Source organism: Eumetopias jubatus, unplaced genomic scaffold (assembly GCF_037043125.1).
Source record: "Eumetopias jubatus isolate StellerSeaLion01/CBP00866 unplaced genomic scaffold, mEumJub1_p1.0 scaffold_12, whole genome shotgun sequence".
NCBI lineage: Eukaryota > Metazoa > Chordata > Mammalia > Carnivora > Otariidae > Eumetopias > Eumetopias jubatus.
In genome coordinates this window covers 87475855-87502495 of record NW_028274818.1, presented here as the reverse complement: position 1 = coordinate 87502495, position 26641 = coordinate 87475855, and the positions used below count along the sequence as shown (strand labels likewise).

The following is a 26641-nucleotide window of genomic DNA, read 5'->3' as shown; positions in this document are numbered from 1 at the left end:
ACAGGACAGCCTTTCTCTCAGACCCAGCTGATGGCAGCCTGTACATCTTGGGGACCCAGAAACAACAGGGATTAATGGTGTGTTTCTTACAGTGTTTGGGATGGGAGAGGGCCCAGGCTTCTGTTAGCCGGAGCATGGAGGGGGCTGCATGGTTGGCGTCGGAGGGTCCTGCAGGGGGCTCGGAGCACATTATGGGAAGGCTGTCCTGAGGCACCTGTTGAAAGGAGGTGGTGGGGTGGTGGTTTGAGCCGTCTGCAGAGCAGACAGTCAGGCCCCTGAGGGCATCACAGGGCTTCTTCAGGACGCTGGGGGCTTCAAGGGGGGAACCTCCATCAGTTAGCTTTTGCAAAATAGTCACCCTGAAACGCAATGGCTTAAAAATACCAGCAGTTGATTTAACTCACCATTTTGTGGGATGCCAATTTAGGCTGGACTCAGCTGGGTGGTCTTGGCTGAGCTTGCTCCGGAGTCTGTGTTCAGCTGCTGGTCAGCTGGACAGCTGTCTTTCTGAAAGTTGGTTGGTGGTTGGCGGGCTTCTGAGAGGGACAACCGGGCCAGCCATCCCTCATTCTCATCAGGAGAGCCTGGGCTTGTCCATGCGGTAGCAACAAGGGCACCGGAGACAGGGCAAGGCCAGTGCACAAAGGGGCATGCACAGGGGGGAGAGAAGGTGTTTGTCTTCCACAGCGGGACTCTGTTGGGGGCTATTGAACAACACTCTGGATTTGTCACAGGGAATGGGGTGGAATGTTTGTTAGAACTTTGTGCCATCGGAAGCCAGCCGTGTGACAACAGCCAAGTTACTGACCCTCTCTGGGAAATGAAAATGATACTAATTGCACCTAGTGAGCAAGTTGTATGTGTTTTTCTGCTCTTCCTCCTTCCTGGAAATGTTCCTTCTCAGAGGCTGCCCTTCACCATCCCCGAGCTGGTTCATGCCTCCCCGTGTCGCAGCTCTGATGGCGTCTTCTACATGGGTGAGCATTTCTCCAGCCTGTGGGTCCAGGTCCAGCAGGGACAGGGACCTAGTCATGGTGGAGCCAGCTGGGCACAGGACAGCAGGGAGCACACCCTGTGCCAGGCCATCTCGAGGGCTGGCCCACTTCCCACCTCCACAGGCCGGAAGCAGGATGCTTGGTTTGTGGTGGACCCCGAGTCAGGAAAGACGCAGCTGACATTGACCACAGAGGGTCCCACAACCCCCCGCCTCTACATCGGCCGAACGCGTGAGTCAGGCCCCAGCGGCTCCCCACAATTGTTTCCAACTTGAATTCAGGCCGGTCAGTCAATCTGTTGGTCTGCAAACATTGCCTTGAGCACTAGGCAAGGAGCTGAGGAGATAGAAGTGACCCAGACAGACTGTGACACAGACTGTGGCCTTCAGGACGAGGGGACCGATGACACTCCCTGGCGTGGGGGTAGGAGGAGTGTCATACGGGCATTCCTGGTAACCCAGCTTCTGGCCATTTGCAGAGTACACGGTCACCATGCATGACCCCAAGGCCCCAGCCCTGCGCTGGAACACCACCTACCGCCGCTACTCAGCACCCCCCATGGAAGGCTTGCCTGGGAAATGTGAGTGCTGCCTTTTCCTGGCTCCAGCCTTCGAGCAAGTTCTTCAGCTCAGGGAATCCTGAGCGGCATCCATGACCAAGCCTCACCACATTCTGAATGACACACCCTTGGTGGGCAACCCTAAGTGACCCCCCTCAACCCCCAGCCAGACCCTCCTTTACCCCAAGCCATCTTTAACATCCTCACTCCTCCATATTCCAAAGGAGTTGAGCCGGGTAACCCTGGGTGGCCCCCCCATCCTGAGTGACCCCAAGCAACCCTCGAACACTCTGATGGGTCCTCACAGGTCCTAACTGACCCCCAAAGTCGAACGACCCCTGAGATGACCCTAAGTGACCTCCCCCAAGATTAACCTCCCCCAGGTAATTATGACCGCCCCCTTGATATTATGACTGTCCCACCCAACTGCCTAAATGACCTTACAGGGGCCCCTAAGCCACCCCTCGTACGCTGACTTCATCATTTTGCATGAGAACCCATGCAAGTAACCCTGACACATCACAGCTGACACCCCCAGGACCCCTGACTCACCCTCTTCACACTCTACATGACTCCCAAGTGACCCACATGCCTCCCGGCCATCCTGATTGACCTCTCCTGGGTGACATCAATCAGACCACGGCTAACTACCCCACATCCTAAGTGACCTCTCTCAAGTGACCTGGACTGAGTCACACACCTAAGTCACCTCTGGATGACCCTGACTGACCCCCACATCCTACACAGCTCCCGGTTGACCCTGATTGATCCCCTGACAGATCAAAGTAACCTGGTGCACTCTGTCTGAGCTTCCCATGTTCTCCTAACCCTCCAGGGGATCTCACCTGACCCCCACACAGCTGAGTGGCCCCCCTGATGACCTACCCTCCGAGCAGCTCCCCCCATCCCCCAAGATGCTCTGAGATGCCTCAAGTCAGAGCTCCTTGCCCACAGCTCCCCATCTATCTTTCTCGCAGACATGAGCCACCTGGCATCCTGCGGGATGGGCCTGCTGCTCACCGTGGACCCGGGAAGCGGGGCGGTGCTGTGGACACAGGACTTGGGCATGCCGGTGTTGGGGGTCTACACTTGGCACCAGGACAGCCTGCGCCAGCTACCCCATCTCACGCTGGCTCGGGACACCCTGCATTTCCTTGCCCTCCGCTGGGGCCACATCCGACTGCCTGCCTCAGGTCCCCAGGACACAGCTACTGACTTCTCCGCCTTGGACACTCAGCTTCTGTAGGTACCCATCCCTGGGGACTGGGGAGGAGCCGTCCAGGTGGATGGGATGTTCAAGCATGACACCAACACAGCTGAACCAGGGGCCAAAATATTTCAAACTGGTTATTTGCCAAACTGATTGGCAAATGCCCAGTGCCCAGCACCTTCTGCCCCCCTCAGTGCCCCCAGGACCTTTTGGTTAATCCTGCTGTTCGACAACTCTAGGGTAAAATATGGCCCACAGGGGACCTCTGGGTCTCCACTCCAGTGTATGGATGGATGGTGCTTGTTCTGCTTGGCAGGTGCTGTGTCTTATTTACTGTTAAAAACGAACTCTTACCCTTCCTTAACAGTACTGAATGCTCTAGAGTCCCCAACTTAGGGAACAAAGAGACAGAATGGGAAAATCTGGGATTATCCATTCATTCAATTCATTACACAAATATTAATTGAGCACTTACTGTGTACCAGCCGCCTGTCAGGCTCTGGAAGTACAATAATATAGGCCGTGTTCCTTCCTACAGAGATCTTGGAGTCTAGTGGGGGAGACAAGTGTGTAAGAGGGCAATTATAATAGGGTATGATAGAGAATGATAAAAGGGAAGTATATATTTTTGATGGGAATGTATAGGAAGGGTACCTAAGTTGAGACTGGGGGCAGGAGGCAGTCATGGGAAGCTTCCTGGAGGAAAGGACATCTAAATCGAAACCTGGAGGATGAATAGGAAGCAAGAGAGAGAGAGAACATGGCAGCCAGGGAACAGAAATTAAATAAGGCTGGAGCACAGATTTGAACAGGGAATAAGGTCTGAGGGTGTTAAGCAGGGATCTTGTAGGATCATTGAAATGGCTTGGACATTTTCTCCTAAGGCTAAGGAAAAGTCACTGGAGGGTTTTAAGCAAAGAAGTGATTTGATTATCTTTTCATTTTAGAAAGAACAACCTGGCTGCAGTGTGGAGAATATCATAGAGTGGTATAGTGAGGAAGTGCCCATGCATAGAATACTGCATTAGTTCAGGCATGAGATGAAGACCCTTTGGACTAGTGTGGAAATGTTAGAAATGGAAATAAGCAGAAAGTAAGAGATACAAAGAGGGAAAAACAGTAAGCATTTGGTGATTGGGGAGTTTGGTGATTGTGGGCAAGGAATCAAGGTTTGTGAGCAAGTGCTCAGGTTTCTAGAAGCACATGAGTGCTGTCGTTTGCAGAGGTAGGGAGCACTAGAGGAGGAAGGGGATGAGAAGGAGGAGTTAAGGAATGAAGTGACAAGTTCAGATTTAGAAAACTGAGCTCTTAAAAGAGGTTTGGGCTAGACACAGATTTAGAAATCATGACTCTAGAGTTTGTTTGTATGCGTTAGCTTTTGCTGCATAACAAAGCACCCCCAAAACGTAGAGCTTAAAAACAATGAACATTTGTTATTTTTCAAGATTCTGTGGGCCAGCTGGGTGGTTTTCTGATCTGGGCAATCTGGTGGCTTGGCTGAGTCTGGATAGCTTAGGATGACCACTTTCAACTCAATCATAGTTGGTGGACTATTTGGCCTAGGAGGTGTCAAATGAGGTCTCTCATGCCCCAGAAGGCTAGCCGAGCACTTCTCAAGCCTCTGCTCATGTCACATTTGTTATTATCTCATTCTCCAAAGCAAGTCACATGGCTAAGCCCAGAGTCAATGTGGGAGGGGACAATACAAAGACACAGGTACAGTGGTAACTGAAACTACCCACCACAATCACTTACCCTTCTCCCCTTTTTCTTCTCCCTCACTAGGATGACACTGTATGTGGGGAAGGATGAAACTGGATTCTATGTTTCTAAAGCACTGGTTCACACAGGGGTGGCCCTAGTGGTGAGAGGGGGTCTCTGAGGGGCTGGAAAGAGGGGTTGGGGCAGGAGAGGAGCTCCCTCACTCATGACTCTCTGTCTTCTGCCATAGCCTCGTGGACTGACCCTGGCCCCCATGAATGGCCCCACCACAGAAGAAGTGACACTTCAAGTCTCAGGAGAGCGAGAGGGCTCACCTAGCACTGCTGTCAGATACCCCTCAGGCAGTGTAGCCCTTCCTAGCCAGTGGCTGCTCATCGGTGAGATTCTTTTGGTTCAAATTTGGAGTAGATGAGGGCCCATGAGCCCTGCTTCTGAGCTGGAAGGCTGAGGTCACCTTCAGTCAGCTGACTTTTGCTCTGCCCCTTAGGACACCATGAGCCACCCCCAGTCCTGCACACCACCATGCTGAGGGTGCATCCCACCCCACAGAGTGGGACTGCTGAGAACAGACTCTCAGAGAACACACAGGCCCCAGCCCTCTTCCTGGAGGTCAGTGCTAGAAGGGCAGAGGGCATGGGGGGAGGGAGGAGACTTGGCAGGTTGAGAGGGCAGCTGTTGGACCTTTCCCTCAGGCTTCTAGGAATAACATCTGGGGGTGGGTCAATTGATATCACATAATTTCCTGGAAGAAAAACATACATATATGTTGTTATTGCCAGAAACATATTAGATGTGTCAAAGGATTATCTAAATTGTGAAATAGGGATCACAGTTTTAATTCTTCTTCAGTGTAAAAATTACAAAATATTTATCAGGTTAGAAAATGTAAACAGAAAAACTATAAAAGCAAGCTCTCCTGGGAGAGGGTGGGCAAGAATCACTAGTGGTTCAAGGTTAGAACAGCCATGACCTGCTCCCTCTCCCCCTGCCCCTACCCACCCTCCCACTCTCTCTCTTTCAAATAAATAACTAAATCTTAAAAAAGAAAGAAAGAAAGAAAGAACCCTGACCCAAAGCGGTAATTCTCAAATCTGGTTGCTCATCAGAATCACCTGGGAGCCCACCCAGGCCTCACTGAACTGGAGATGGATATCTGAATTTTTTGGTGATTTCCCAAGAGTATCTGTATTTTTTAGTGATGCCACTTCCCCCCACCCCTTCCCCCTCAAGAGATGCTGGTCATCAGCTAGGTTTGGAAGACCACACTCCTGGGACACCATGATATTTCAGCACCATGGAGAGCACCGTGTTTCCCACCACGTGGTCTAATCATTCACTGCCCCTTTAGCTAAGACCAGCAGCCTTGTACTGGGTGATGGAAAAGGGTTAGGGGTTCCACAGTGTGCTAAGAGTGAAAGTTCCTTTGTTCTCAGCTCCTGAGCCTGAGCCGTGAGAAACCTTGGAACCTGGAGCTGCATCCAGAAGAGAAAACCCCGGACTTATATCCAGGGCTGGGACCCCAAGACCTGTTGGCAGCTAGCCTCACTGCTGTCCTCCTGGGAGGGTGGATTATCTTCCTAATGAGGCAGGTAAGCCTATGGCTCCTGACCTCAGGTCCGTCTTAGGGTCTTCCTTGGGGGGACAATGACCCTCCTCTCCAAGACTACTCAGCAGCTCTCTCCCTCACCCAGCTCTGATTCTGCTGCCTGATGTTCTCCCAGCAGTTCCCCGAGCCCCTGCTACTGTGTTCTGTATGTTCATGGTCCAGTGCCAGGCTGTCTCAGGCACCACTGCTGGGTCCCTCATGGGGCAGGACCTGGCCAGGGCTGAGTCCTCTTGGGCCCTGTATTTCAGCAACAGAAGCAGCTGGTGGAGAAGCAGCAGCAGACCCTCTTGGCACCCGCAGATCCTCCTCACATCTCACAGAACACTCAGCCCCTACAGTCAGGGGCCACCCCCCAGGGCCAGAAGAGCCTTCCAAGCTCCTCAGAGCAAGCCCAGCCAGTTGAAGACCCAGAAGGTGAGCTTAAGTGAACAAGAAAGACACAGTCAGGGACAGAGAACAGAGTGAGCAGGTTTAGCTTCAAAGTTGGTTTATTAGAAGTCACTATAGTACCTTACGGTGCTTAAGCCTGAGTTAATAAGAGAGGATTTACAGCCTCCTATGGAGTTAAGCACTCTAGAAATGTCTGCCATCATTGTTTATCATTACTTTCAAGGACTCGGGTGCAGATAGAACTGGGTATAGATCTAACTCCACTAGCTATTCACTTTGACAGGTTGCCTTCCTCCTCTGAGCTTCGATTTTTCTCATCTGTCAAATGGGAATAACAACACCCACCTCATTGTATCACCTCATTACGAGATGTTACCAGCATCATTATTATTAAATCAGTCTTAGGTGACGTTAATAATATTTGTGTTAGTTTAACATCATATTTGGTAACAGAACTAGTAAATTACCTAGGTGTCATTTTGTTCTTTTGTTTCTCTCTTTAGGACTTTTTATTTTTAAACATTTCTCTTTTGTTAATTAGATCCTATAAACTAGCCCTTTCAAGCTTCTCTGGTGTCTGTGGGAGGCCTCAGGGGACCTTTCCCATGCTTTTATTGGTCAGTCCAGGCTACTTCTCCTGCTTCTTTGGCTCTGGGCCGGACTGACCTCAGTCCTTTGCATGAGCTGTTGATGGCTCCTCCTGGTCTCTGCTCAAACCACTGCCTCATGCCACTGTCCCCTTAACTCAGGCCAAAGCCCACCCCACTCTTGGCCTGACACTTCAGTGCTGCTCCCAGCATTCACTCTGAGTTCACCCTGCCTCTGCTGAGACAGAGCAGCCCCCCCTTCCTGAGGGACTGGCTCATCTAGAAGGTGCCCACCGCAACTGAGAAGGTGCCTGAGCCCCGAGGTGTTGCAGTGCTTGTCACTTTACTGGCTCTGAGTGGGTCCACATAATACTCGTACCCACTGCACCCTGAAACGCTCATCTCCTGGGGTCTTCATATTGAGCTGGATCTTTTCCCAGACAGGACAGACTGCCTCTTTTCCCAGGATGGCTCTCATCAAAGCACCGTGTGGTTCTTCTTGCCATTGTCCTTCATTCACCCCTCACCACCAGAGTCCGTCAGAGCCCAGCAACTCTATCCCTGCCTTCTGAGCTGCCAGAAATGGGTCCACTCCCACCTGTGCTTCCAGGCCCTGAGCCCAGCCACTCCTGAGAGGCCAGGGTACACAAATCTAGGTTATTGCCTGCATCTTGCCAACAGATGAGAGTGAATTTTTACTAAAATAATCCAGAGCAATGCTGAGGGGCAGCTTGGTACTTTTCTCACTGGTCCAGATGTGGATTCTCATTTGCTTTTCCTAGAGCTAATTGCAGAGACTGAAGTGGGCAGCCCTTCCTGATTAGAGTGTTCTTGGGGCCACCATACTGCACAACTCTTGGGACCCCATGTACATTTAGCTGTATGAATGGTGTCCCTCGGAGCTGAGCAGGGGGCAGCCTGGCGAGACATGCCTGGGTCATTGTGAGGGGTGTCTCACAAGCTACCCATAGGGAAGAGCAGTAACTGTCCAAGTCTACCGACCTCTGCCTGCCTGAGCCAACCCCATCCTTCTTAATAGGAAACCAAGGCATTCCAGGGGCTCCTGCTACCCTAGAACGAACTCTGGGACAGGTTTGCATCCAAATGCCCATTGCTGCCCCCTCCCATCCGGGGGGGGGCAGTCTTTCCCGCGACTGCACTCACCCTCACCATGCTGTCTGCTGCCAAGCCCACCTTCCTATTTGAAGCCAGTTCATCAATGAAAAGGGTTTAACAGGTGGAGGTGGGGAGAATGGCAGAGGAAGTAAATAAGGAAATCTGGGCAGAAAATGCCAGAAGAGGAAGACTAAGGAAGATAATCTAGCAGGATTATCTATCTCCTTCCACACATTCATTTAATCCACAGTAATGCTGTGCGGGATCATCAACATGGGTCCCACTTTACAGATGAGAAAACTGAGGGCATAGGGGTTTAAGTCACTTGCCAAGGACACCCAAAGAGCAAGCGGCAGGCCCAGGCTGGGCATGGAGGTTGGGAGTCCAGAGAAAGGTTGAGGCCGTGGCGGGTCTAGACTGAGCAGAGGCTCCCTGAGACTGTGCCCGCCCCCCTCCCCTCAGCTGAGCAGCTTACCGTGGTGGGCAAGATTTCCTTCAACCCCAAGGACGTGCTGGGCCGCGGGGCAGGCGGGACGTTCGTTTTCCGGTGAGTAGGTAGCCAGAAGCTGGACTGGAGATACGGCTTTCACGGCGCTTTGGGCCACTGTCTTTCGGGGGGCCATTCTTCAAAGGCTCGCTGAGGCAGATGCAGGAACTTTTTCCATGTCTTCCCTCTCTGAACCACACCCCCCCAGGGGCCAGTTGGAGGGGCGAGCAGTGGCTGTGAAGCGGCTGCTCCGTGAATGCTTCGGCCTGGTCCAGAGGGAGGTCCAGCTGCTGCAGGAGTCGGACAGGCATCCCAATGTGCTCCGCTACTTTTGCACCGAGCGGGGACCCCAGTTCCACTACATAGCCCTGGAGCTCTGCCAGGCCTCCTTGCAAGAGGTGAGCCAGAGCTCAGAGGGGCAGTGGGGGGGGGGCGGGGTGGGGGTCCCAGGTTACACAGTGACACTGTCCCCCACCTCTTCAGTACGTGGAAAACCCAGAGCTGGAGCGCTGGGGCCTGGAGCCCTTGACGGCGCTGCAGCAGCTGATGTGTGGCCTGGCGCACCTGCATTCCTTACATATAGGTAGTATCCGGCCCCGCCCTCCCCCCCCCTCCCTGTCCCAGCCCCACCTTCCCCATTCCCCACCACAGCACTCAGCTCTGCTCTGCTCTCAGTGCACCGGGACCTGAAGCCAGCCAACGTCCTTATCACGGGACCTGATGGCCCTGACGGCCGAGGCAGGGTGGTGCTCTCAGACTTCGGCCTCTGCAAAAAGCTGCCTGCTGGCCGCTGCAGCTTCAGCCTCCGCTCGGGCATCCCCGGCACGGAAGGCTGGATGGCGCCTGAGCTCTTGCAGCTCCCGCCCTCTGACAGTCCTGTGAGTCCTTCCCTGGCCCGGCGCCGCTCCTGCTGTGGCCAAGCCTGTTTCTTCATCTTTACAGTGGCATAGTTCGTCCCTTCTTACGTACAGCAGTGGCTCTCAACCTGGGACTATTACACTGCCCGGGGGACACTGGGCACTGTCTAGAGACGTTTTTGGTTGTCACACCTAGCGGGGGAATCGGGGTTTGCAACCGGCATCTGGTGGGTAGAGGCCTGTGATGCTGCTAAACATCCTACAACGCACAGGACAGCCCCCCATGACAGTAATCCGGCCCCAAATGTCAAAAGTACCAGGATTACAAAATCCTGACCCAGAAAAGGGTTTTCAATCTGCACTGTGCTGCAGCATCACTGGCAAACTTGAGAGTCAGATGCCCAGGCCCCACATCCAGTGATTCCCACCAGACTAGCCCAGAGCCGGGCTCCAGGTGATTCTAATATGTAGCCAGGGAGAACCACGGATGTAGAGGGTTTAGGGAGCACCAGAGGAGCGAACATAGTTGAAGGCCAGAGCAGGGTCTGACCCCCAGAGACACTTGAGTCTGAGACCCCAGGATTATGGATTTGAGTTGTCAGTGTGTGGGTGGAAGATGAAGTCATGTGCACAGATGAGAGTAATAGGAAAGGTCAGCCGCTAGGCAAAGCCATGCCTAAATCAAGAGAAAGCAGGAAGTGGCCACCCGGAGGCCCAAGGACTACAGGATCTGATGTTATGAGATTGTACAGATTTTAATTAGTAGCCAGCATTTCAACTTTTGGAAAATTTCACATAGCAATCTTGATTTCTGGATCCTCTTGGAAAATCAAAGCTCTGCCACCTGGGAGAGTCCCCTGGAGATCTTACGGTCTCATCGCTGCTTCAGTCCCTCAAACCCGGCCAGCCTCGCTTGTTACCTGCTAGGCCTGGAGGAATGCAGCTTGCACACGTGCACTAGCAGCTCAGGAGGGTCAAGATTTTGGATGAAAATCAAGGGCCCCTTTCAATGGTGCAGAGGGGTGGAGGTCTCAGGTCGAGGAGATGGCGCTCAGGAAGCATCCTTGAGTTCTAGTCTGAACTAAAGCCCTGGCTACCGTATCAGCCCACAGGAGAATTGACCCGGGCAGGCTTCCTGGAAGCAGGGACTGCCTCCTCATGTTGGTCTCTCTGGCCCCCAGACAAGCGCAGTGGACATCTTCTCTGCAGGCTGTGTGTTCTACTATGTGCTTTCTGGTGGCAGCCACCCATTTGGAGAAAGTCTTTATCGCCAGGCAAACATCCTTGCAGGGACTCCCAGCCTGACTCACCTGGAGGAAGAGGCCCATGGTGAGGGGGGACAGGGCCTGGCAGAGAAGGGAGGAAGCAGGGCATGGGGCTGGGCAGGCCTGAAGCCATCCCTCCCGTTTGTCCCTGCAGACAAGGTGGTTGCCAGGAACCTGGTGGAGGATATGCTGAGCCCCCTGCCGCAGGCCCGCCCCTCGGCTCACCAGGTGCTAGCCCACCCCTTCTTCTGGAGCAGAGCAAAGCAGCTCCAGTTCTTCCAGGTCAGAGGCAAATCTGGGGGATGGCCCCAAATAAGTCCCAAGTTTGGGTGCCGAGTGATAAGAAAGGGGAAGCCAGAGTGGCTGGGGAGAGACACTTGTCTGTTCCAGAAAGCCCAGCTCCTTCTCTGAACCAAGCTCTGGCCTAGACGTTGCCAGGCTGGCACTCCACGGTGTGCTCACTACCAGACTTCCCAGCCCCAGCCTCCAACCCGCCCCCCCCACCCCTGGGTGACACAGACCCCATGCCATTCAACCCTAGTTGTCACTTCATGCTACAACGGTGCCTAGATAGCCCATCCCACTTGTGTGACCTTGAGCAAGGGACTTGGTGCCTCTGAGCCTGTTTGCTTATCTGTAAAATGGGGATAACAGTACTTACCTCACAGGCTGATGAAGACCTGTCAGGTAACATGGAGACATGGCACCGGGAAGCTGTACTCAAGGGGCAACAATCCTTATCCTAAACCAAGAAGCTTTTGCTGTTTGGTTCCCCCAAGCCATAGGGCACTTACGGGCCTTGTGGCCTCTGAAACTGCTTATGAGGCTCAAGAGCTCTGTGGGGTCCTAGGACGTCAGTGACTGGCTGGAGAAGGAGTCTGAGCAAGGGCCCCTGGTGACGGCGCTGGAGGCAGGGGGCCCCACGGTGGTCCGGGGTGACTGGCACAAGCACATCTCTGTGCCGCTGCGGACAGGTAGAGGCCAGCCTTGGGGTGGGTCCGCCGGACGGAGGGGAACCCAGCGGGGGCAGCCTTGCCAAGGAGTTTCCTGCCCACAGATCTGAGACGGTTCCGGACGTATAAGGGGACGTCAGTGCGAGACCTGCTCCGTGCTATGAGGAACAAGGTGTGCCCTAGGGTTTGCACAGGGCCTGGATTACGGGGCAGCCTGGTCACGGCTGAGTGGGGGCTCTCTCTCTACCTCCCTCCAGAGACACCACTACAGGGAGCTCCCGACAGAGGTCCAGCAGGCGCTCGGCCACGTCCCTGACAGCTTCGTCCAGTACTTCACAGCCCGCTTCCCACGACTGCTGGTCCACACACATGGCGCCATGAGGTGCTGTGCCTCCGAGAGTCTCTTCGTGCCCTACTACCCGCCAGCCTCGAGGGCCAGGGAGCCATGCCCGGCTGGGAGCTGAGGCCACCAGCCAGTGGGTGGGCCCGTGGCTGAGGCCGGCCTTGGTGACAGAAAAGACTGGCCAAATCTCAGCAGCCTGGGGCTTCTGGAGCAAAGACGCACCCAGAGCCCAGAAGCCAGGCACCCTCAGGGACTACAGAAGAAACAGAAGATTCACATGTGTTTAATGTATATAAAGGCAAGGAAAGGGCAGTCCCAGAATCAAGAGCGGTATTCTGTACAATGCATATGGTGGGGCTGAGGGAGAAGGGCAAGAGACCGTAGAACCCACACCCGAACATGTACAAAAATAACTTAACACGGCGACCCCCACCAGCAAGGATGTAGAACTCTCCCCAGCCCCCAGGGCCGGAGGGCACATTCTAGAAAACGGCACGAAGGTTGCTAACCAGTGCGGGCCAAGGTGCTGTGGGGGTGAGAAGCGGTGCCGGTCCGGAGGGGAGGAAGGCCTATGAGGAGGCCTTGAGACGGCTGGCAGCCGAGCGGGAGCTCAGCAGCTTGTCCACCATGGTGCGGGCGTAGCGGAGCCGGCTGGCCAGCTCCTTGGAGCAGCCGTACTCCTCCAGCAGGCTCAGGCGGTACGTGCGGAAGTCCCGCCTCTCGTCGATGTAGGTCACAGCTGCCATCAGCGGGCACAGGATGAGTTTGGTATGGTCCTAGGAGGGAAGCGGGGGGGAAGACGGACAGAGTTACCAATGGCCTGAAGGTCCCAGCTGCTAGTGCATGCAGGGGAGCAGAGGGGAGACACCACAGCTGACGAGGGGTTCCCATCCCACCTTGCCTCATGCTCTTCCTACTGCCTGATGCCAAGCACAGGTCCCACGCCTCCCATTCCCCACCCCACTCCAGGGGCCTGTGGATGGGTACAGGTACCCCACCCCGACTCTCCCCACCCTGCTTCACCTGGAAGAAGTTGATCTGCACACAGCCATTGCTGAGGTGCAGGATGATGGCGCTGCGGGTGCGAAACCAGGTGCGCAGGTAGGGTAGCCGGGCGAGCTCATCGCCTTCCCGGGGTGTGATGTTCGCACCTGCCTTCAGCAAGTGTTCACTCATGTAGTTCCGGAAATATTTCAGGAGAGTGATCTGGTTGGAAAGGGAGGGAGGGAGGCCAGAGTTGGAGCCAGAGCCCCGGGACATGCCTCCCTCCCGGCAACAGCAGGCCGCGGCCACCAGCCAGCGCTCACCTTCTTCATGAGGGAGTTGGAATGGGAGCTCACGGTGAGGTAGGACTCTGTGCCATCACGCTCTATGTACTGCAGGCTGTCGCCGTCATTGTAGAGGATCAGGCGTGTCGAGTCATTGAAGAGCACCCCCACGCTGTTGTCGCATAGCTGGTACCCTGGTAGGTGGAGGGAGACCTCAGGAAGGGGGAGAAGGGAGCAGGGGGGCACTGGGAGCTGGAAGTGAGAGGCCTGGGAGGGAGACAGGAGATTGTTGGCAGCAGAGGACCAAGGAGCCAAAAAAGGTAAGAGCCTGGAACAGCTCAAAGGGTCACTGGGCCGTACCTGAGCCACCACCCATTCTGGAAGCAACCTACCAAGGCCATACTTGTCCGAATAGTCCACCCACTTGCTAACCCAGAAGATGGGGATGCAGGCGGGATCCTCAGCCTCCTCTGCGACAGAAACAAACACATGGTTGGTCAGCACCAGAGTCTTCCCCTCCGGTCCACTCAGGTAGCCCATGCCAGGGAGGATTGCTGGGCACCCCACCCAGGCTCCATCCAAGGCCTGGGGCCCCAGGAAGAGCCAAGCAGGGCCTGTGCCACCACCAAGCCCTGGCAAGCAGCAGGACAGACAAGTTCCAGTTCATTCAGTCCATCCACTGATCAAAGGCCCACCCTGTGCCGGGCACTGTCACAGGTGCAGTGAGTGATGGCATAAAACCCAGCCTTCATGGAACTTACATTCTCGTTATAGGGACAGAGGCTGATCAACATAAATATGGACAAAATGTTATTTCTATTGTGGTGAGAGTCAGTGGCTGATGGATTATCTAATTTTTTGGTTCTGAGTGATTAAGAAATTGTTAGAATATATACAATTCCAAATACATCAAAATGTTATGTTCAGGGGCACCTGCTCTGTCCGTTAAGCGTCTGACTTTGGCTCGGGTCATGATCTCAGGTTCATGGTATCCAACCCTGTGTAGGGCTCAGCCGGGAGCCTGCTTCTCCCTCTCCCTCTCCCCTTGCTTGTGCTCTCTCTCAAATAAATAAAATCTTAAAAAAAAAATGTTGTGTTCAGTGCATGTAATAATCCCTTATTTAAATACAGGGGGGGTGAGAAGTGCTAGGAGTGGGGGGCCAGGGAAATTGTCATGGGGCAGACATCTGAAGGAGCCGAGTGTGAGCCCTGCACATATGTGGAGGAAGTACATTCCAGAAGAAGGGAACAGTATAAGCAAGAGCCCTGAGGCTCTTGAAGACTAAGCAGGAATCCACCGAACAGCAGAAAGAGCATGTGCAGATGTATAAGGTAGCTCATGGAGATGCTGAATGACGGGGCACTGGTGGAGGCAGAACACATGAATCAGAAAAAGATAGGCGGGGCCTTCAATGCCAGGCTAACCCATTTGGATTTTAATCCATAGAAAACCAGGGAACTAACGATATTATGGAGACTGGGCCCGGACAAGCCCGGGACACACTGCAGCAGAGACTTCCCCGCCCTCTCCAGGTGCGCAGGCAACCCCATCCCCAGGCCCCTACCATGCCCACCTTGCCTCACCAGCCCCCGCTCTGAGGGCTTGGACGCATTGACGCTGTGTAGCTGCTGCAGCATGTCGCCCAGGTGGCAGTCAACCGCCTCACTGGTCTCCCGGACCACTGGCTCCTCTTTTTCCCGGGGCCGCTCGGGCATGGGGTTCTCCATGCCTAGGAAAAAGATGACGCATGGTCACTAGCTGGGCACAAAGGCAGCAGGCTGGGAGGGGCATAGGACCCTCTGCCACAGCTGGTACTCTCCCCAGAGAAAAATTATTTTGGCTGCCATTGCTTTGGGTAAACTGTGTCAGTGACGGGTATAGAGCAGCAGATGCCGCACTCATGTGACAGCAGTATGATACTCATACCTCCAGGGCGAAGCCAAGCCCTTAAGGAAGACTTCATGACCACACACACCAAAGAGCTTCAGATGCTCTGGCCTCTGCCCCAATCCTGGGCCCTGCAGGACATCACCAGTCACTCCAGGAGACAGCATGAAGGCACCACCAGCTCAGAGCTGCCCGGCCAAGAATTAAAATCCAAGAAAATGGGAGGGCTCGGTAGATTGTACACAGCTCATCAACAAAATGGATTAAGCAGGCATTTGATGAAAACATGAGATTTCTTTTTTCCACCCCCAAGTTTTATATAGATGTCCAAAGTGTCTGAAAAGATACACTTTGAGATTCTTCTCATTGGTTATATTTGGGTTAGAAAAGCCTGGATGATTTTTTTTTTTATCTTTATGCTCTAATGTTTCTTTCCCCACCAACATGTGCTAGTTCTCCTTGTAGAATATGAAATTTGTCTTCTAATATTTTTAAGATCAGAGTTTTTAATTTAAAAAATTATCCTGTGGTAAGAACTGAAATGTGAAATAATAAGATATCTGGGATTTGCTTTAAAAACTCTAACAAAGGAGGCACCTGGGTGGCTCAGTTGGTTAAGTGTCTGCCTTTGGCTCAGGTCATAATCTCAGGGTCCTAGGATGGAGCCCCACATCAGGCTCCCAGGGAGCCTCCTTCTTCCTCTGCCTGTACTCTCTCTCTCTGTCAAATAAATAAATAAAATCTTTAAAAAAAGGAAGAAACAAAAAAACCTCTAGCAAAGGGGCACCTATGTGGCTCAGTTGGTTAAGCATCTGCCTTCAACTCAGGTCATGATCCCGGGGTCCTGGGATTGAGCCCCATGTTGGGCTCCCTGCTCAGTGAAGAATGCTTCTCCCTCTCCCTCTGCCCCTCCCCTGTTCTCTCTCTCAAATAAATATATATATAAAATCTTTAAAAAAAACAAAACTCTAGCAAGGGGGCGCCTAGGTGGCTCAGTCGGCTGGGCAACCGACTCTTGATTTTGGCTCAGGTCAGGACTCGGAGTAGTGAGATCAAGCCTCGTGTGGGGCTTCCTACTCAGAGGGGCATCCTGCTTGGGATTCTCTCTCTCTCTCTGCCCAACCCCCTCGCTTGCAGGCTGTCTCTCTCTTAAATAAATATGTATCTTAAAAAAAAAAAAAAAAAAGAAGCCCCCAAAAAATCAACTCTAGCTGGGGACCTAGGTGGGTCAATTGGTTAAAAATCTGACTCTTGATTTCGGCTCAGGTCATGCTCTCAGGGTCATGAGATTGAGCCCCCTGGGACGCCTGGGTGGCTCAGTGGGTGAAGCATCTGCCTTCAGCTCAGGTCATGATGACAGGGTCCTCTCTCAAATAAATACATAAAATACTAAAAAAAAAAAAGAGATCAAACCCCATGTCAGGCTCTGCGTTGGGTGTGGAGTCTGCTTAGGATTCTCCCTCTCCCTCTGCCCACCCCCTCCCCACTCTCTGCGTGTGCTTTCTCTCTCTAAAAAAATAAATAAAAATAGGGGCGCCTGGGTGGCTCAGTCGTTAAGCGGCTGCCTTCAGCTCAGGTCATGATCCTGGAGTCCTGGGATCAAGTCCCACATCGGGCTCCCTGCTCTGTGGGAAGCCTGCTTCTCCCTCTTCCACTCCCCCTGCTTGTGTTCCTGCTCTTGCTGTCTGTCAAATAAATATATAAAATATTTAAAAAATAAATAAATAAATAAAAACTCTAGCAAAAAAAGGGGAGAAGGTAGAAATGGATAAAACCATGTATAGGCAGGTAATGTTGCTAACTACTGAAAATGGATGATGAATACATGGGGATTCCTCATCCAGTTAGTTCTCTCTACTTTTGGGGAAGTTTGAAAATTTCCAGCATATGGGGCACCTGGGTGGCTCAGTCATTGAGCGTCTACCTTTGGCTCAGGTCATGATCCCAGGGTGCTGGGATCGAGCCCCGCATTGGGCTCCCTGCTCAGCGGGAAGCCTGCTTCTCCCTCTCCCACTCCCTCTCCTTGTGTTCTCGCCGTGTCTCTCTCTGTCAAATAAATAAAATAAAATCTTTAAAAAAAAAAAAAAGAAAATTTCCAGTATAAGTTTAAAAAAAAAAAAAGCTTTATGTTCAAAAATTCAAAAAGAAAAATAATCTTGGGGCACCTGGGTGGCTCAGCTGTTAAGCGTCTGCCTTCGGCTGAGGTCATGATCCCTGGGTCCTGGAATTGAGCCCCGCATCGGGCTACCTGCTCTGCAGGAAACCTGCTTCTCCCTCTCCCACTCCCCCTGCTTGTGTTCCGGCTCTCGCTAACTCTCTCTCTGTCAAATAAATAAATAAAATCTTTAAAAAAAAGAACAAAAAAAAAAAACAAAAAAACACCCAAAACCAAACCCCTCCCAAAAACCAACAAAACAAAACCTCCCAAAACCAAAAAACCCCCCAAAACCAAAAACCAAAACAGTATTAGATTACAACAGAAACAAATGAATTTATATATTAAATTGGTGCTATATCCACACAGAAGAAAATAAGTATTTCAAACAACCTTTTTAAAAACACTAAATATCCTTAGTAAATATTCTAAGGACAAATGGAACTTGAATAAGCTAAAACATTAAAAAAAATAAGAGGAACTAGTTAATAGATGTTGAAAAATGTATGTATAATAGTATGAGGAAACAAGATTGTCAGTTGAAACACAAGAATAAAATCAAAGAAGTAAAAATCATATAAAACTGTATTTGAACTGGACACCCATAAATTACAAAAAGTAGTAACTCCACAGTAGACAAAATATTGTACCAGTGTTAAATTTCCTGAACTTGCTCACTGTGTCACATGCTGTGGTTATGTGAAAGAATCTTTGTCTTTAGGAAAAATACACTAAGTATTAAGTGGTCAAGGGCAGGATGTATACAACTTACTTTTAAGTAGTTCAGGAAAAAAAGTGGGTGTATATACATACACACGCACATAAACACACACATATAACTTTATATACACTAAAAAGAGAAAGATAAAGTGTAGAAAAATATTAATTGGTGGAGAAAAGGGAGCTTTTGTTATTCTTCCACCTTTTCATAATCTGACTGTTGAATGTGGGGGGGTGTGGGGGTCCACTGCATTATGCCCTACATATATATTTGAAATTTTTCATATTTTTTTTCAATGAACCATCAAATTGTGATGTTAGGAATTTTTTAAGTGCTAAGAGTTTTTTGGGCATGGCATTCAGTCCACTCTCCTTTTTCTGGGCAGGACAGGTATGATCCAGCCAGGGTTAAAGTGTGTCTTTCCCACTAGGGCCCACCCAGGGGAAGGGCATTTTGCTCGGGGGTGGGGGGTGGGGGCTGTGGATTCAAGGACAGACAGGTCCTACTGCACGCCTGGGCTCTGGGGGCCACCCATCCACACATCTGAAGCCTAGGCTCTCTCTGGGGGTCTACTGTTTTACCTTTATTGAGGACTGTGAGAGGTTTCCGGCTGCTGGGGTCCAGACTGCTGGGAGCGATGGAAAACCGGGGTGCAATGGTGAGACAGGTGATGGGGAGCCGGGCGGGGATGTAGCCAGAGGTAAAGAACTCGTCATTGAGCAGCTCATGAATGGTGGGGCGGGCAGTAGGATCTGTCTGAAGCATCTTCTGGATGAGGGAGGCGGCCACAGGGTTGACGTGCTGGTGCAGAGAGGGAGGGCCGTGAGCAGGACATGATGGAGGACCCGAGTGCAGTCTGTCAAAAAGGCACCACAGCCCCTGGCCCACATAAGCCATGTTCAATGGCCATAAATTTGCCAGGTTCCCCATATTGGCTTTACTGAGTTGATAAATGTCAACCTAAGCTGTGAGAATGATCACTTCTCCTTCCTTTTGAGACTCAAAATTCATTGGATTTCCCCTGAATTTGTTTTCGAGTAACTTAAGGTGCTCACCACTAGGATAGCACTTGAGAACACAGGCTGGGGGGTCATAAAGACCTGGTTAAGTCCCAGTACTCTCCCTAACAGCAGCTGTGGCAAGGGACCCGACTTGCTCAGGACTTTGTATCTTCCTCTGGAAAGCAAGGACATAGCACCAAGCCTGGAGTCCTACTAGGATTTGATGGGGGGTAACCTAGCACAGGTCAAAGGCATAGTCACAGCCTAGCATTAGCTGTGCACTTAATATGTGCCAGCAGCGTTGCAAGCACGTCATGCATATTAACTCACCGACCCTTCACAAAAACATCTAAGGGGTGGAGTCTCTATTACGATCTCTTTTTTGCAGAGGAAGAAACGGAGCACAGAGAGGTTAAGTGCCCCTCCTAAGAATACATACCTAATGAGTGGTGAAGCCAGCATCCACACCAAAGCACTGGGGTGGTCTTGCGCACCCACTCTGAACCCTCCAGGGTCTGTCCATCTGACAGTTAAATGACCCTTCGTGACAGATTTCGTCTGTCTGTCCTTATGGCCCTTGACTTCACAGGAGTCAAAGATACCAAACCGGAAAGCAGCCACATGTCATGACAGATTTCATCTGTCTGTCCTTATGGCCCTTGACTTCACGGGAGTCAAAGATACCAAACCGGAAAGCAGCCACATGTCAGGCTTCTGCAGAAACAGGCTGTTCCTTTCCAGTGCATTGATGCCAGTGGCTGTGAAAATGCGCACCACTTTGGATTCACGGTGGTTCAGGATTCTGTGAGTGCCTACTGTATGCAAGGCACCCCACGAGCTGCTCCCTTTTATAAATGGGAAACTAGAGTTCAAGAGATTCAGGTCACTTGCCCACTGTGATCTGGCTGCTACGTGGCAGAGCCTAGTTAAATCAAGAAGGTCCATTTCCAGAGGTTAAGCAGCACTTCTGTGTCTGCCGCCTACTCCCTCCCCATTTTTTTTTCTCTTTCCACATCTTTTGGGTTATCTACCCAACCTCTGGGAATCTACAAACTCTCCCCCCTTAGAAAAAATGCCTCTGTGTACACATGTCAAGCTCTGTAATTTCAAACACAGATCCACCAAAGCTCTGTGGCTACCCTAGGGGTAGGGTTGACCTATCTCTGTCCCCAGGATATGGCTGGGCTCAGTAAACAGCTTTTGGGGAAAAATAACCCCAAAACACAAAATAAACTTAAACTTAAAAAAAAAAAAAGTTTTAGTCACCTTGGGAATACTGTAGTCATTCTTCTTGATCCGGAGGTAGGTCTCTTTGAGGCAAGAGGTCTCAAAAGGTGGTTTGCCCACTAACAATGTATACCTGTGAGCACAAGCGGGCTGATTTGGCTTGAGGCTCCCAGCCAAAACCTACCTGCCAGAGAAATCATCTCAGGGCTGGCATCTGGAAACTCTGACTTTGGGGCCCCCAAGGATAGTCCTCAAGTCCACAGGAGCCAGGACACGGGTGGGGCTGAGCCCTCAGGAGAAGACAGGCGACAGCACCAGGACTCTTAAGACTTGTAGTGACTTTTCAGCTGGAGCCTACAGGAATCCAGGGCCCCAAAGGCTGCCGGCCAGTACAAAACAGGTCCCAGGGCGCCTGGGTGGCTCAGATGGTTAAGCATCTGCCTTTGGCTCAGGTCATGATCCTGGGGTCCTGGGATCGAGTCCCGCATCGGGCTCCCTGCTCCTTGGGAGCCTGCTTCTCCCTCTGCTTCTCTCTCTCTCTCTCCGTCTCTCGTGAATAAATAAATAAAATCTTTAAAAAAATATATTAAAAAACAAAACAAAACAAAACAGGTCCCAGTGCATGGGCTACCTGCCCCTATCGAGGCAGCTCCACTTTGATAGTTCTGCACTCAAGACATGAAGTTTTCATTTGAAAAAGCTCTACTGCAAAGAAGTACGGAAGCCACTGCTACAACTCACTTCTCCTCCTACCAGTACCCTGGCAAACAACAATAAAAAAGAGAACACCCAAAAACGCCCAACCCTCTGCCCACCACCCACCCACCTCGGGAGGCCTTGATCCAGACTTCATTGTGCCTGGAAATCACCCAGGGATCTTAAAATCCAGATTCTGAGCCAGTGAGAGTCTGCATTTCTAACAAGTTCCTGGGTGATGCTGCAGCCCTTTGCACCACACTTTGAGTAGCAAGGGCCTAGAGCAGGTTTGTGGAGGCCTCCCAGCCCTCTTCCCCAGTGCCTTAGCCCAGGCTGCTGCAGGAATCCCACAGGATACACCAGTGACAAGGAAAGGTATGGAAACCAGGCTTTGTTTTTGGGCAATCTGTTCTCTGGAGCAGCCTCTCCATAGCCAGAAAGGGCCAAAGGATAAAGTCAGCCAGGTGAGACATCCAAAAGGGCAGGTACGTCCTGAGACAACTCCCAACTTACATGATACACCCAATGGACCACACGTCCACCTCAAAACTGTGCCCTTTCTTGCTCAGCACCTCAGGAGCTATGTAATTAGGAGTCCCGCACAGGGTCTTCTTGCGTTCCCCGTCATATTCCACTTTGGTTGCCAGTCCAAAATCCCCTGGGACAGAGGGAGGAAGAGGGGGTACTCAGTTGCTAGCCTCTGTCATCTGGCAGTGCAGAAAGCTGGTACAGGTGTGACTGTCAAGAACCAGGGTCATTTCCTCTCTTGGGCCCCTACTCGTTGTAGGCAGCAAGGCTTGTCCAAGATTCTTCCCACCATGTTGGCCCAGGGGAGGGACCTCCCCAGCGCCCCTCCTCGCCCCTCCCCTTAGAAAGGAGGGCCCTCAGGGATCAACAAGTAAAGGTCAGGACCCCTATTTGGGAAGTTTGTGAGTTAATAACGGAGAGGTGGGGACTGTGGCAAATCGGAGGGAGCCTAAGGGGAACAGAGGGGTTTTAGCCCAGCAAAGAGCTGCCTGAGGGGATACTGTCTCAGAACTAAGGAAGCTCCCAGTTGTTTAAAAGGAGTTCCAAATCCCAATTTTTATGTCAAACATCCCAATTTATATCCATGGAAACTAATTCAAATTCTTTTTTTTTTTTTTAAGTACTGTGTGGAAGCACTAAAAAATGCATCTGCAGGATACAGGTTTGGGGCTCTTGGTTTTAAATTTCTGTACGAAAGAGAGGATTCTAGAGGCCATCAACAGCCCAGACTTCTACCATCCTTTTCCTCCCTCCCTTGTTTCCTTCCTATTTCCTCCTCCTCATTCTCGCCTCTGGGGGTGTCAAGCACTCCTCCTGCAGGGCCAGCACTCACCTATTTTCACCTCCAGATCCTCATTCAGGAAAAGGTTGCCCAGCTTGAGGTCCCTGTGAATAACCCGGTTTCGGTGCAGGTACTGGCAGCCAAGGACAATTTGCCGAAGATAGTAGCGGGCTTCCGGCTCAGTCAGTGCTTTCCTCCGCTTGTGCAGCTCCAGGAGAGACTGAGTGGGGGAAGGAGAGGAGGAATGGGGAGCCGGTACCGAGGCACAGGGGGAAGGGCTTGTCATTAAAGGCAGCCCAGGGCTCCTCTCCCCATTCCTTCTCCAGGACAGCTGCGAGCCTGGCCACTACCGTTCATAGCACCCCTTCTCCCACTAGCTCCCTCCCAAGCCTCCTACCTGGGATGCCTCTTTCAGCCCCACTCCCGGCAGCTCCGAGTCGGCAGTATCCCTCCCCCGGCCTTCGCGCCGCAGGAGATCCCTTTCCAGCCGCTTCTCCTTCCGGAAGCTCCGAAGTCTGGCTCCAACCACCCTCTCCCCGACCCAACCCTACTCCGGAAGCTCCCGAACCGCAGCACCCCTTCCCCGGGACTCCCCCCTTAGCAACTCCGGAAGCCCTTGCGTCCAGTACCAGGATTCTCCTACCCGCTCAACACCTAGCGTCCAGGAGCCGCCTTCCCTAGCAGCAACAGGACTCGGGCGCCACTTAACAGGAACCCCCTCCCCCTAGCAGCTCCAAGTGCCAAGCACCCTCTCCCCTCTCCTCGAGGCCTTTACAACCCCTAGATCGAGGTTCCCAGCACCTCCTCTCTAGCAGCTCCGAGCCCCCCGAGCCCCCCAAACCCCGGCCCCCAGGCAGCGACACTCACCCTCCGGCGGCAGAGCTCCAACACCACGAATACGAAGTCGTTGTCCTCGAAAAAGCCATGGAAGCCTACGATGTGCTGGTGGGCAAGGCTGCGGTGAATGGATATCTCCATGGACATCTTCTCCTTCTGGTGCGGCTTGAGCAGCAGCGATTTAGGCACGATCTTGCCAGCGAACACCTCCTTAGTGTCAGCGTCCGAGATCTCGAAGCACTTAGCAAAGCCGCCCTTCCCCAGGAAGCGTCCCCGCAGGTAGCGCCGCCGGCTGCGCGGGTCCACTAGGACCTCCGGGATCTCTTTCGCCGACGGAGCGGCTGCCGGGGCCCCGGGAGCTGCAACTCCGGGGCCCCCGGCTTTCCCTGGGTCGGCTGGTGCCCGCGCCAGCTTCCCTGCAGTTGCCGCCGCACTCATGTTCCCGGAGTTGCTCCGCGGACCTAGCAGAGTCTGAGCAGAGGCTTGGCACCGCTTCGCTCCTCCTCGAATTCAAACGCGGCGCCGGGAACGTTACAAGAGCCTGCGCACCACTGATTGGCCGCGGGGATTTAAAATCCAAACCCGCCCGCCGCGCGGCACGATGGGAGCGCTCCGCACCGCTGCCTCCTTTAAACCCGTACCCTGTCCTGGGCTGGGGGAGACTTGATTGACAGGGACTCGCGCACAGCAGACACGTGGGATGCCTGGGAAACCGTACCCGGCGTGGGGATGCCGAGACCCGGCCCAAGGAGAGGGGGGAGTTCAGGGTTTCTCCCTTTCTCTGCGGCCGAGGAAGTTCCTGCAGTTCCCATGCACCTCCTCCAGGAAGCTTCTCCTAACACCTTCCTCCACCCCCGCCCCGCCTTCTATACTATAAACTCGAGAATAGAGACCTGGCAGGGCAGCTTTAGGCACCCGCCTCTGATGTCCTCAGCTCTCTTCTGAGACACCCCAATAAGCTAAAACCCAAGTAAAAACACGGAGCTTGCCAGGCAGATGCCCTTTCGTGGCAAGGCCCCTACTTTCAGAATAACAGCTGCTCCTAAGCCCCTCCGGAATATACAGCAAACTCCACTCAAAGCACATATGGTTCAGGGACCACCAGCATTACCATCACCTGGGAACTTGTTAGAAAGAAAATTTCAGGCCTTACCCCAGACCTCCTGATTCAGTAATCTTCCTTTCAATGTGACTGCCAGGTGATTCCCACACATACTGATGTTTGAGGCTCACAGTACCAGTCTCCCCCCCACCCCCCGCCACTATTCAAGAAAGTTGTCTGTCTGGCTTGCTCACTGCTGTATTTCCCAGGGTCTAAAAGAGTGGACCCCCAAGTCTCTGGTGAGAGGAAGGATGGCTGGTTGGCAGAATGCCCAGCAAACTGGTAGGCCACAGCCATACACCCTGCATGGGTATGTTTTGTTTGGCCTCCCACTTCTGAAAATTTGGATTCATTTACAGCACTTAAAAATCAAGAGAGCTTACATAAAACCTCAGCTTTGGTTTTTCCTAACAAACAAAAACTAGAAGGTTCCACAACTCTATGCCACATACTTTCCTAGTTTGCGATAGTTCGCTGCTATCTCCCTTGGCCCATTTGCCTGACTTCCCAAAGTACGTGAGTGGCAGACCTAGAACAGCAAAATGCCCTAGTTAGAAGCCCTTTCTCTGTTCCCCCCCTGTACCCTATGATGTCTTGGATAGAGCCCAGCAAGTATCAACCATATGGTAAGTATCTCTTTACCTGCCTCCTGATAAACTGAGAGGTGATGATGACGTCTTTCCTAGCCCATGTCCCAAGCTCCCAGAGCAATGCCTAGTAAAAAGGAGTAACTGAAATGTTTGCTGAATAAAAGGAAGGTTTTTTAAAAAAATTAACTTGCTATTATTTTTTATCCTTGTGGTGTGTAATCTTCCTATTGAAGTTTAAGATATGTAGAGAAAATGTTTACATAACTACAGCTCAATGAATTTTCACAACTTGAACCCACCTCACATGAGCAACACCCAAATTGAGGAAAAGAACACTACCAACACCCCAAAAGTCTCCCTTGTGCCATCTTGGGAGTCCCCAAAACTACTCTGCAGTTTGAACGACTTGTTAGGAGACTCACAGGACTCAGCATATAGTCTTACTGTCAGCAGGCTATAATTTATTACAGCGAAAGGCTACCAAGCAAAATCAGCAAAGGGAAAAGGTGCATAGAACAAAGGAAACCAGGAGCAAGCTTCCCAGAGCCCTCTCCCAGTGGAGTTACACAGGACACAATTCCTCCAGCAGTGGGTTACGATAAGAAGTGTGAAATGTTATATGCCAGGGAGGCTCCTTAGAGACTCAGTACCCAGGGCTTTTACTGGGGGCCAGTCAAGTCGGCACCCTCTGCCTAGCACATACCCAAATTCTGGATTCCTGGAAGGAAAGCAAGGTATTCAGCATAAACCATTTTGTTTGCACAGTTTAGGCACAGTGAGCCACTCTTATCATTTAGGGAATGTTGAGAATCCTCCCGAAATCCAGTTACCCAGATGTCAGCACTGCAAACAAGGAGAGCAGTCTCAGGCCTACTCTGTTAACTCTCTTCTGCACCAGCCCCCACCTTGGCCGTTGGCCCAGGCTTCTATACAGCAAGTTTATTATCAGTAGGACCCCATGCAAAAGGATGAGACCAACCTGAAGTACTGATCTCAGTTATGCTCCTTAGAGGTCCTACATTTAGCCAGTTAAAATAAATCCCATTAGCCATAAAAGTCTATTTTAGATATGGTATATGTCAACTATACCTCAATTAAATAAAAACAACAGTCTATCTTAGAAAGTCAAGTGGCTCCCTAACTAAACTTCTGTATGATTCATTTTTACCTGGTCCTAGATACCAATTCAGGTACAGCAAGGCTGTGGCCAGCAAGTTCAAGCTGATCTTCAGATCAACCCTTCCAGGGCTGAAGCAGTGTGGCGAGAGGGCACAGAGAGAGAAGTAGAATCCCAGAGGGCACATGGTCCCCCTGGAAACGAGTCTGCAATGTTAGGGTACCTCAAGCAGGGCATATGTTAGGTGGTGGAGGTTAACAGGACCCCCAATGTAAGCCTTCTGCCACGCGGCCTCCTGCCCTGGAGTTTCCAATTCAGTCTGAAAGATCCAACCAGCCCTTAGTTCTGCTTGTCTATGATACAGAGGTATGCATCTTGTGAGTGTGCGTTCTGTGTGGGAAGTGCGGGAGCCCAGACCCTCTGTTGTCAGGCAGTGCTGTGAGCTGTGAGCACAGGCTCAGCAGTCTGAGCTCAAAGCGCTCCAGCGCATGGAAAGGCAGCTCTGGAATCTTCTGTCAGGAAGAGGGGAAAGCTTCCAGATAGAGTTCTGAAGAACCAAGGTCATAAATGCCCCCCCCCCACTTGCCCAAGGCTCCCCAGGTGCCAGTACTCTTCTCCACTGTTACAGTCTTCGGGCCCC

At 52.0% G+C, this 26641-nt stretch overlaps 2 protein-coding genes across 3 annotated transcripts in view; one reads left to right on the top strand and one right to left on the bottom strand.

Moving 5' to 3' along the window:
* The window catches only part of ERN2 (endoplasmic reticulum to nucleus signaling 2), a 16863-nt gene extending 2455 nt beyond the window's left edge, over window positions 1–14408 (top strand). The window contains exons 4-21 of the mRNA XM_088017067.1: window positions 5–77; window positions 905–977; window positions 1474–1575; window positions 2532–2796; window positions 4550–4628; window positions 4716–4863; window positions 4974–5095; window positions 5920–6075; window positions 6341–6506; window positions 8648–8732; window positions 8881–9070; window positions 9156–9255; window positions 9348–9550; window positions 10711–10858; window positions 10949–11076; window positions 11645–11768; window positions 11852–11919; window positions 12005–14408. Coding sequence (XP_087873193.1) covers window positions 5–77; window positions 905–977; window positions 1474–1575; window positions 2532–2796; window positions 4550–4628; window positions 4716–4863; window positions 4974–5095; window positions 5920–6075; window positions 6341–6506; window positions 8648–8732; window positions 8881–9070; window positions 9156–9255; window positions 9348–9550; window positions 10711–10858; window positions 10949–11076; window positions 11645–11768; window positions 11852–11919; window positions 12005–12211 — 2437 coding nt within the window. The 3' untranslated portion in view covers window positions 12212–14408. The remainder of the gene's footprint in view (window positions 1–4; window positions 78–904; window positions 978–1473; window positions 1576–2531; window positions 2797–4549; window positions 4629–4715; window positions 4864–4973; window positions 5096–5919; window positions 6076–6340; window positions 6507–8647; window positions 8733–8880; window positions 9071–9155; window positions 9256–9347; window positions 9551–10710; window positions 10859–10948; window positions 11077–11644; window positions 11769–11851; window positions 11920–12004) is intronic.
* PLK1 (polo like kinase 1) lies at window positions 12358–26641 on the bottom strand. Of its 2 annotated transcripts, XM_028090397.2 has the most exons (10): window positions 23223–26641; window positions 22407–22575; window positions 21560–21704; window positions 20390–20483; window positions 18704–18923; window positions 14933–15088; window positions 13751–13828; window positions 13398–13552; window positions 13114–13296; window positions 12358–12866 (listed from the first exon to the last, which is right to left on the bottom strand). In XM_028090397.2, exons 1-10 carry the CDS (start codon window positions 23628–23630, stop codon window positions 12660–12662), a joined length of 1815 nt encoding a protein of 604 aa, XP_027946198.1. In that variant the 5' UTR covers window positions 23631–26641; the 3' UTR covers window positions 12358–12659. The 2 variants fall into 2 exon arrangements, with proteins under 2 accessions (XP_027946198.1, XP_087885162.1); XM_088029036.1 differs by having other exon boundaries at window positions 13398–13828.

Coding starts and splice junctions, on each gene's coding strand:
- PLK1 (XM_088029036.1), bottom strand. CDS start 23,630: ATGAGTGCGGCGGCAACTGCAGGGAAGCTGGCGCGGGCACCAGCCGAC. Junction 22,576..23,222: donor TGGAGCTCTGCCGCCGGAGG/GTGAGTGTCGCT, acceptor TCCCCCACTCAG/TCTCTCCTGGAGCTGCACAA. Junction 18,924..20,389: donor ATGACTACAGTATTCCCAAG/GTGACTAAAACT, acceptor TCTCTGCACCAG/CACGTCAACCCTGTGGCCGC.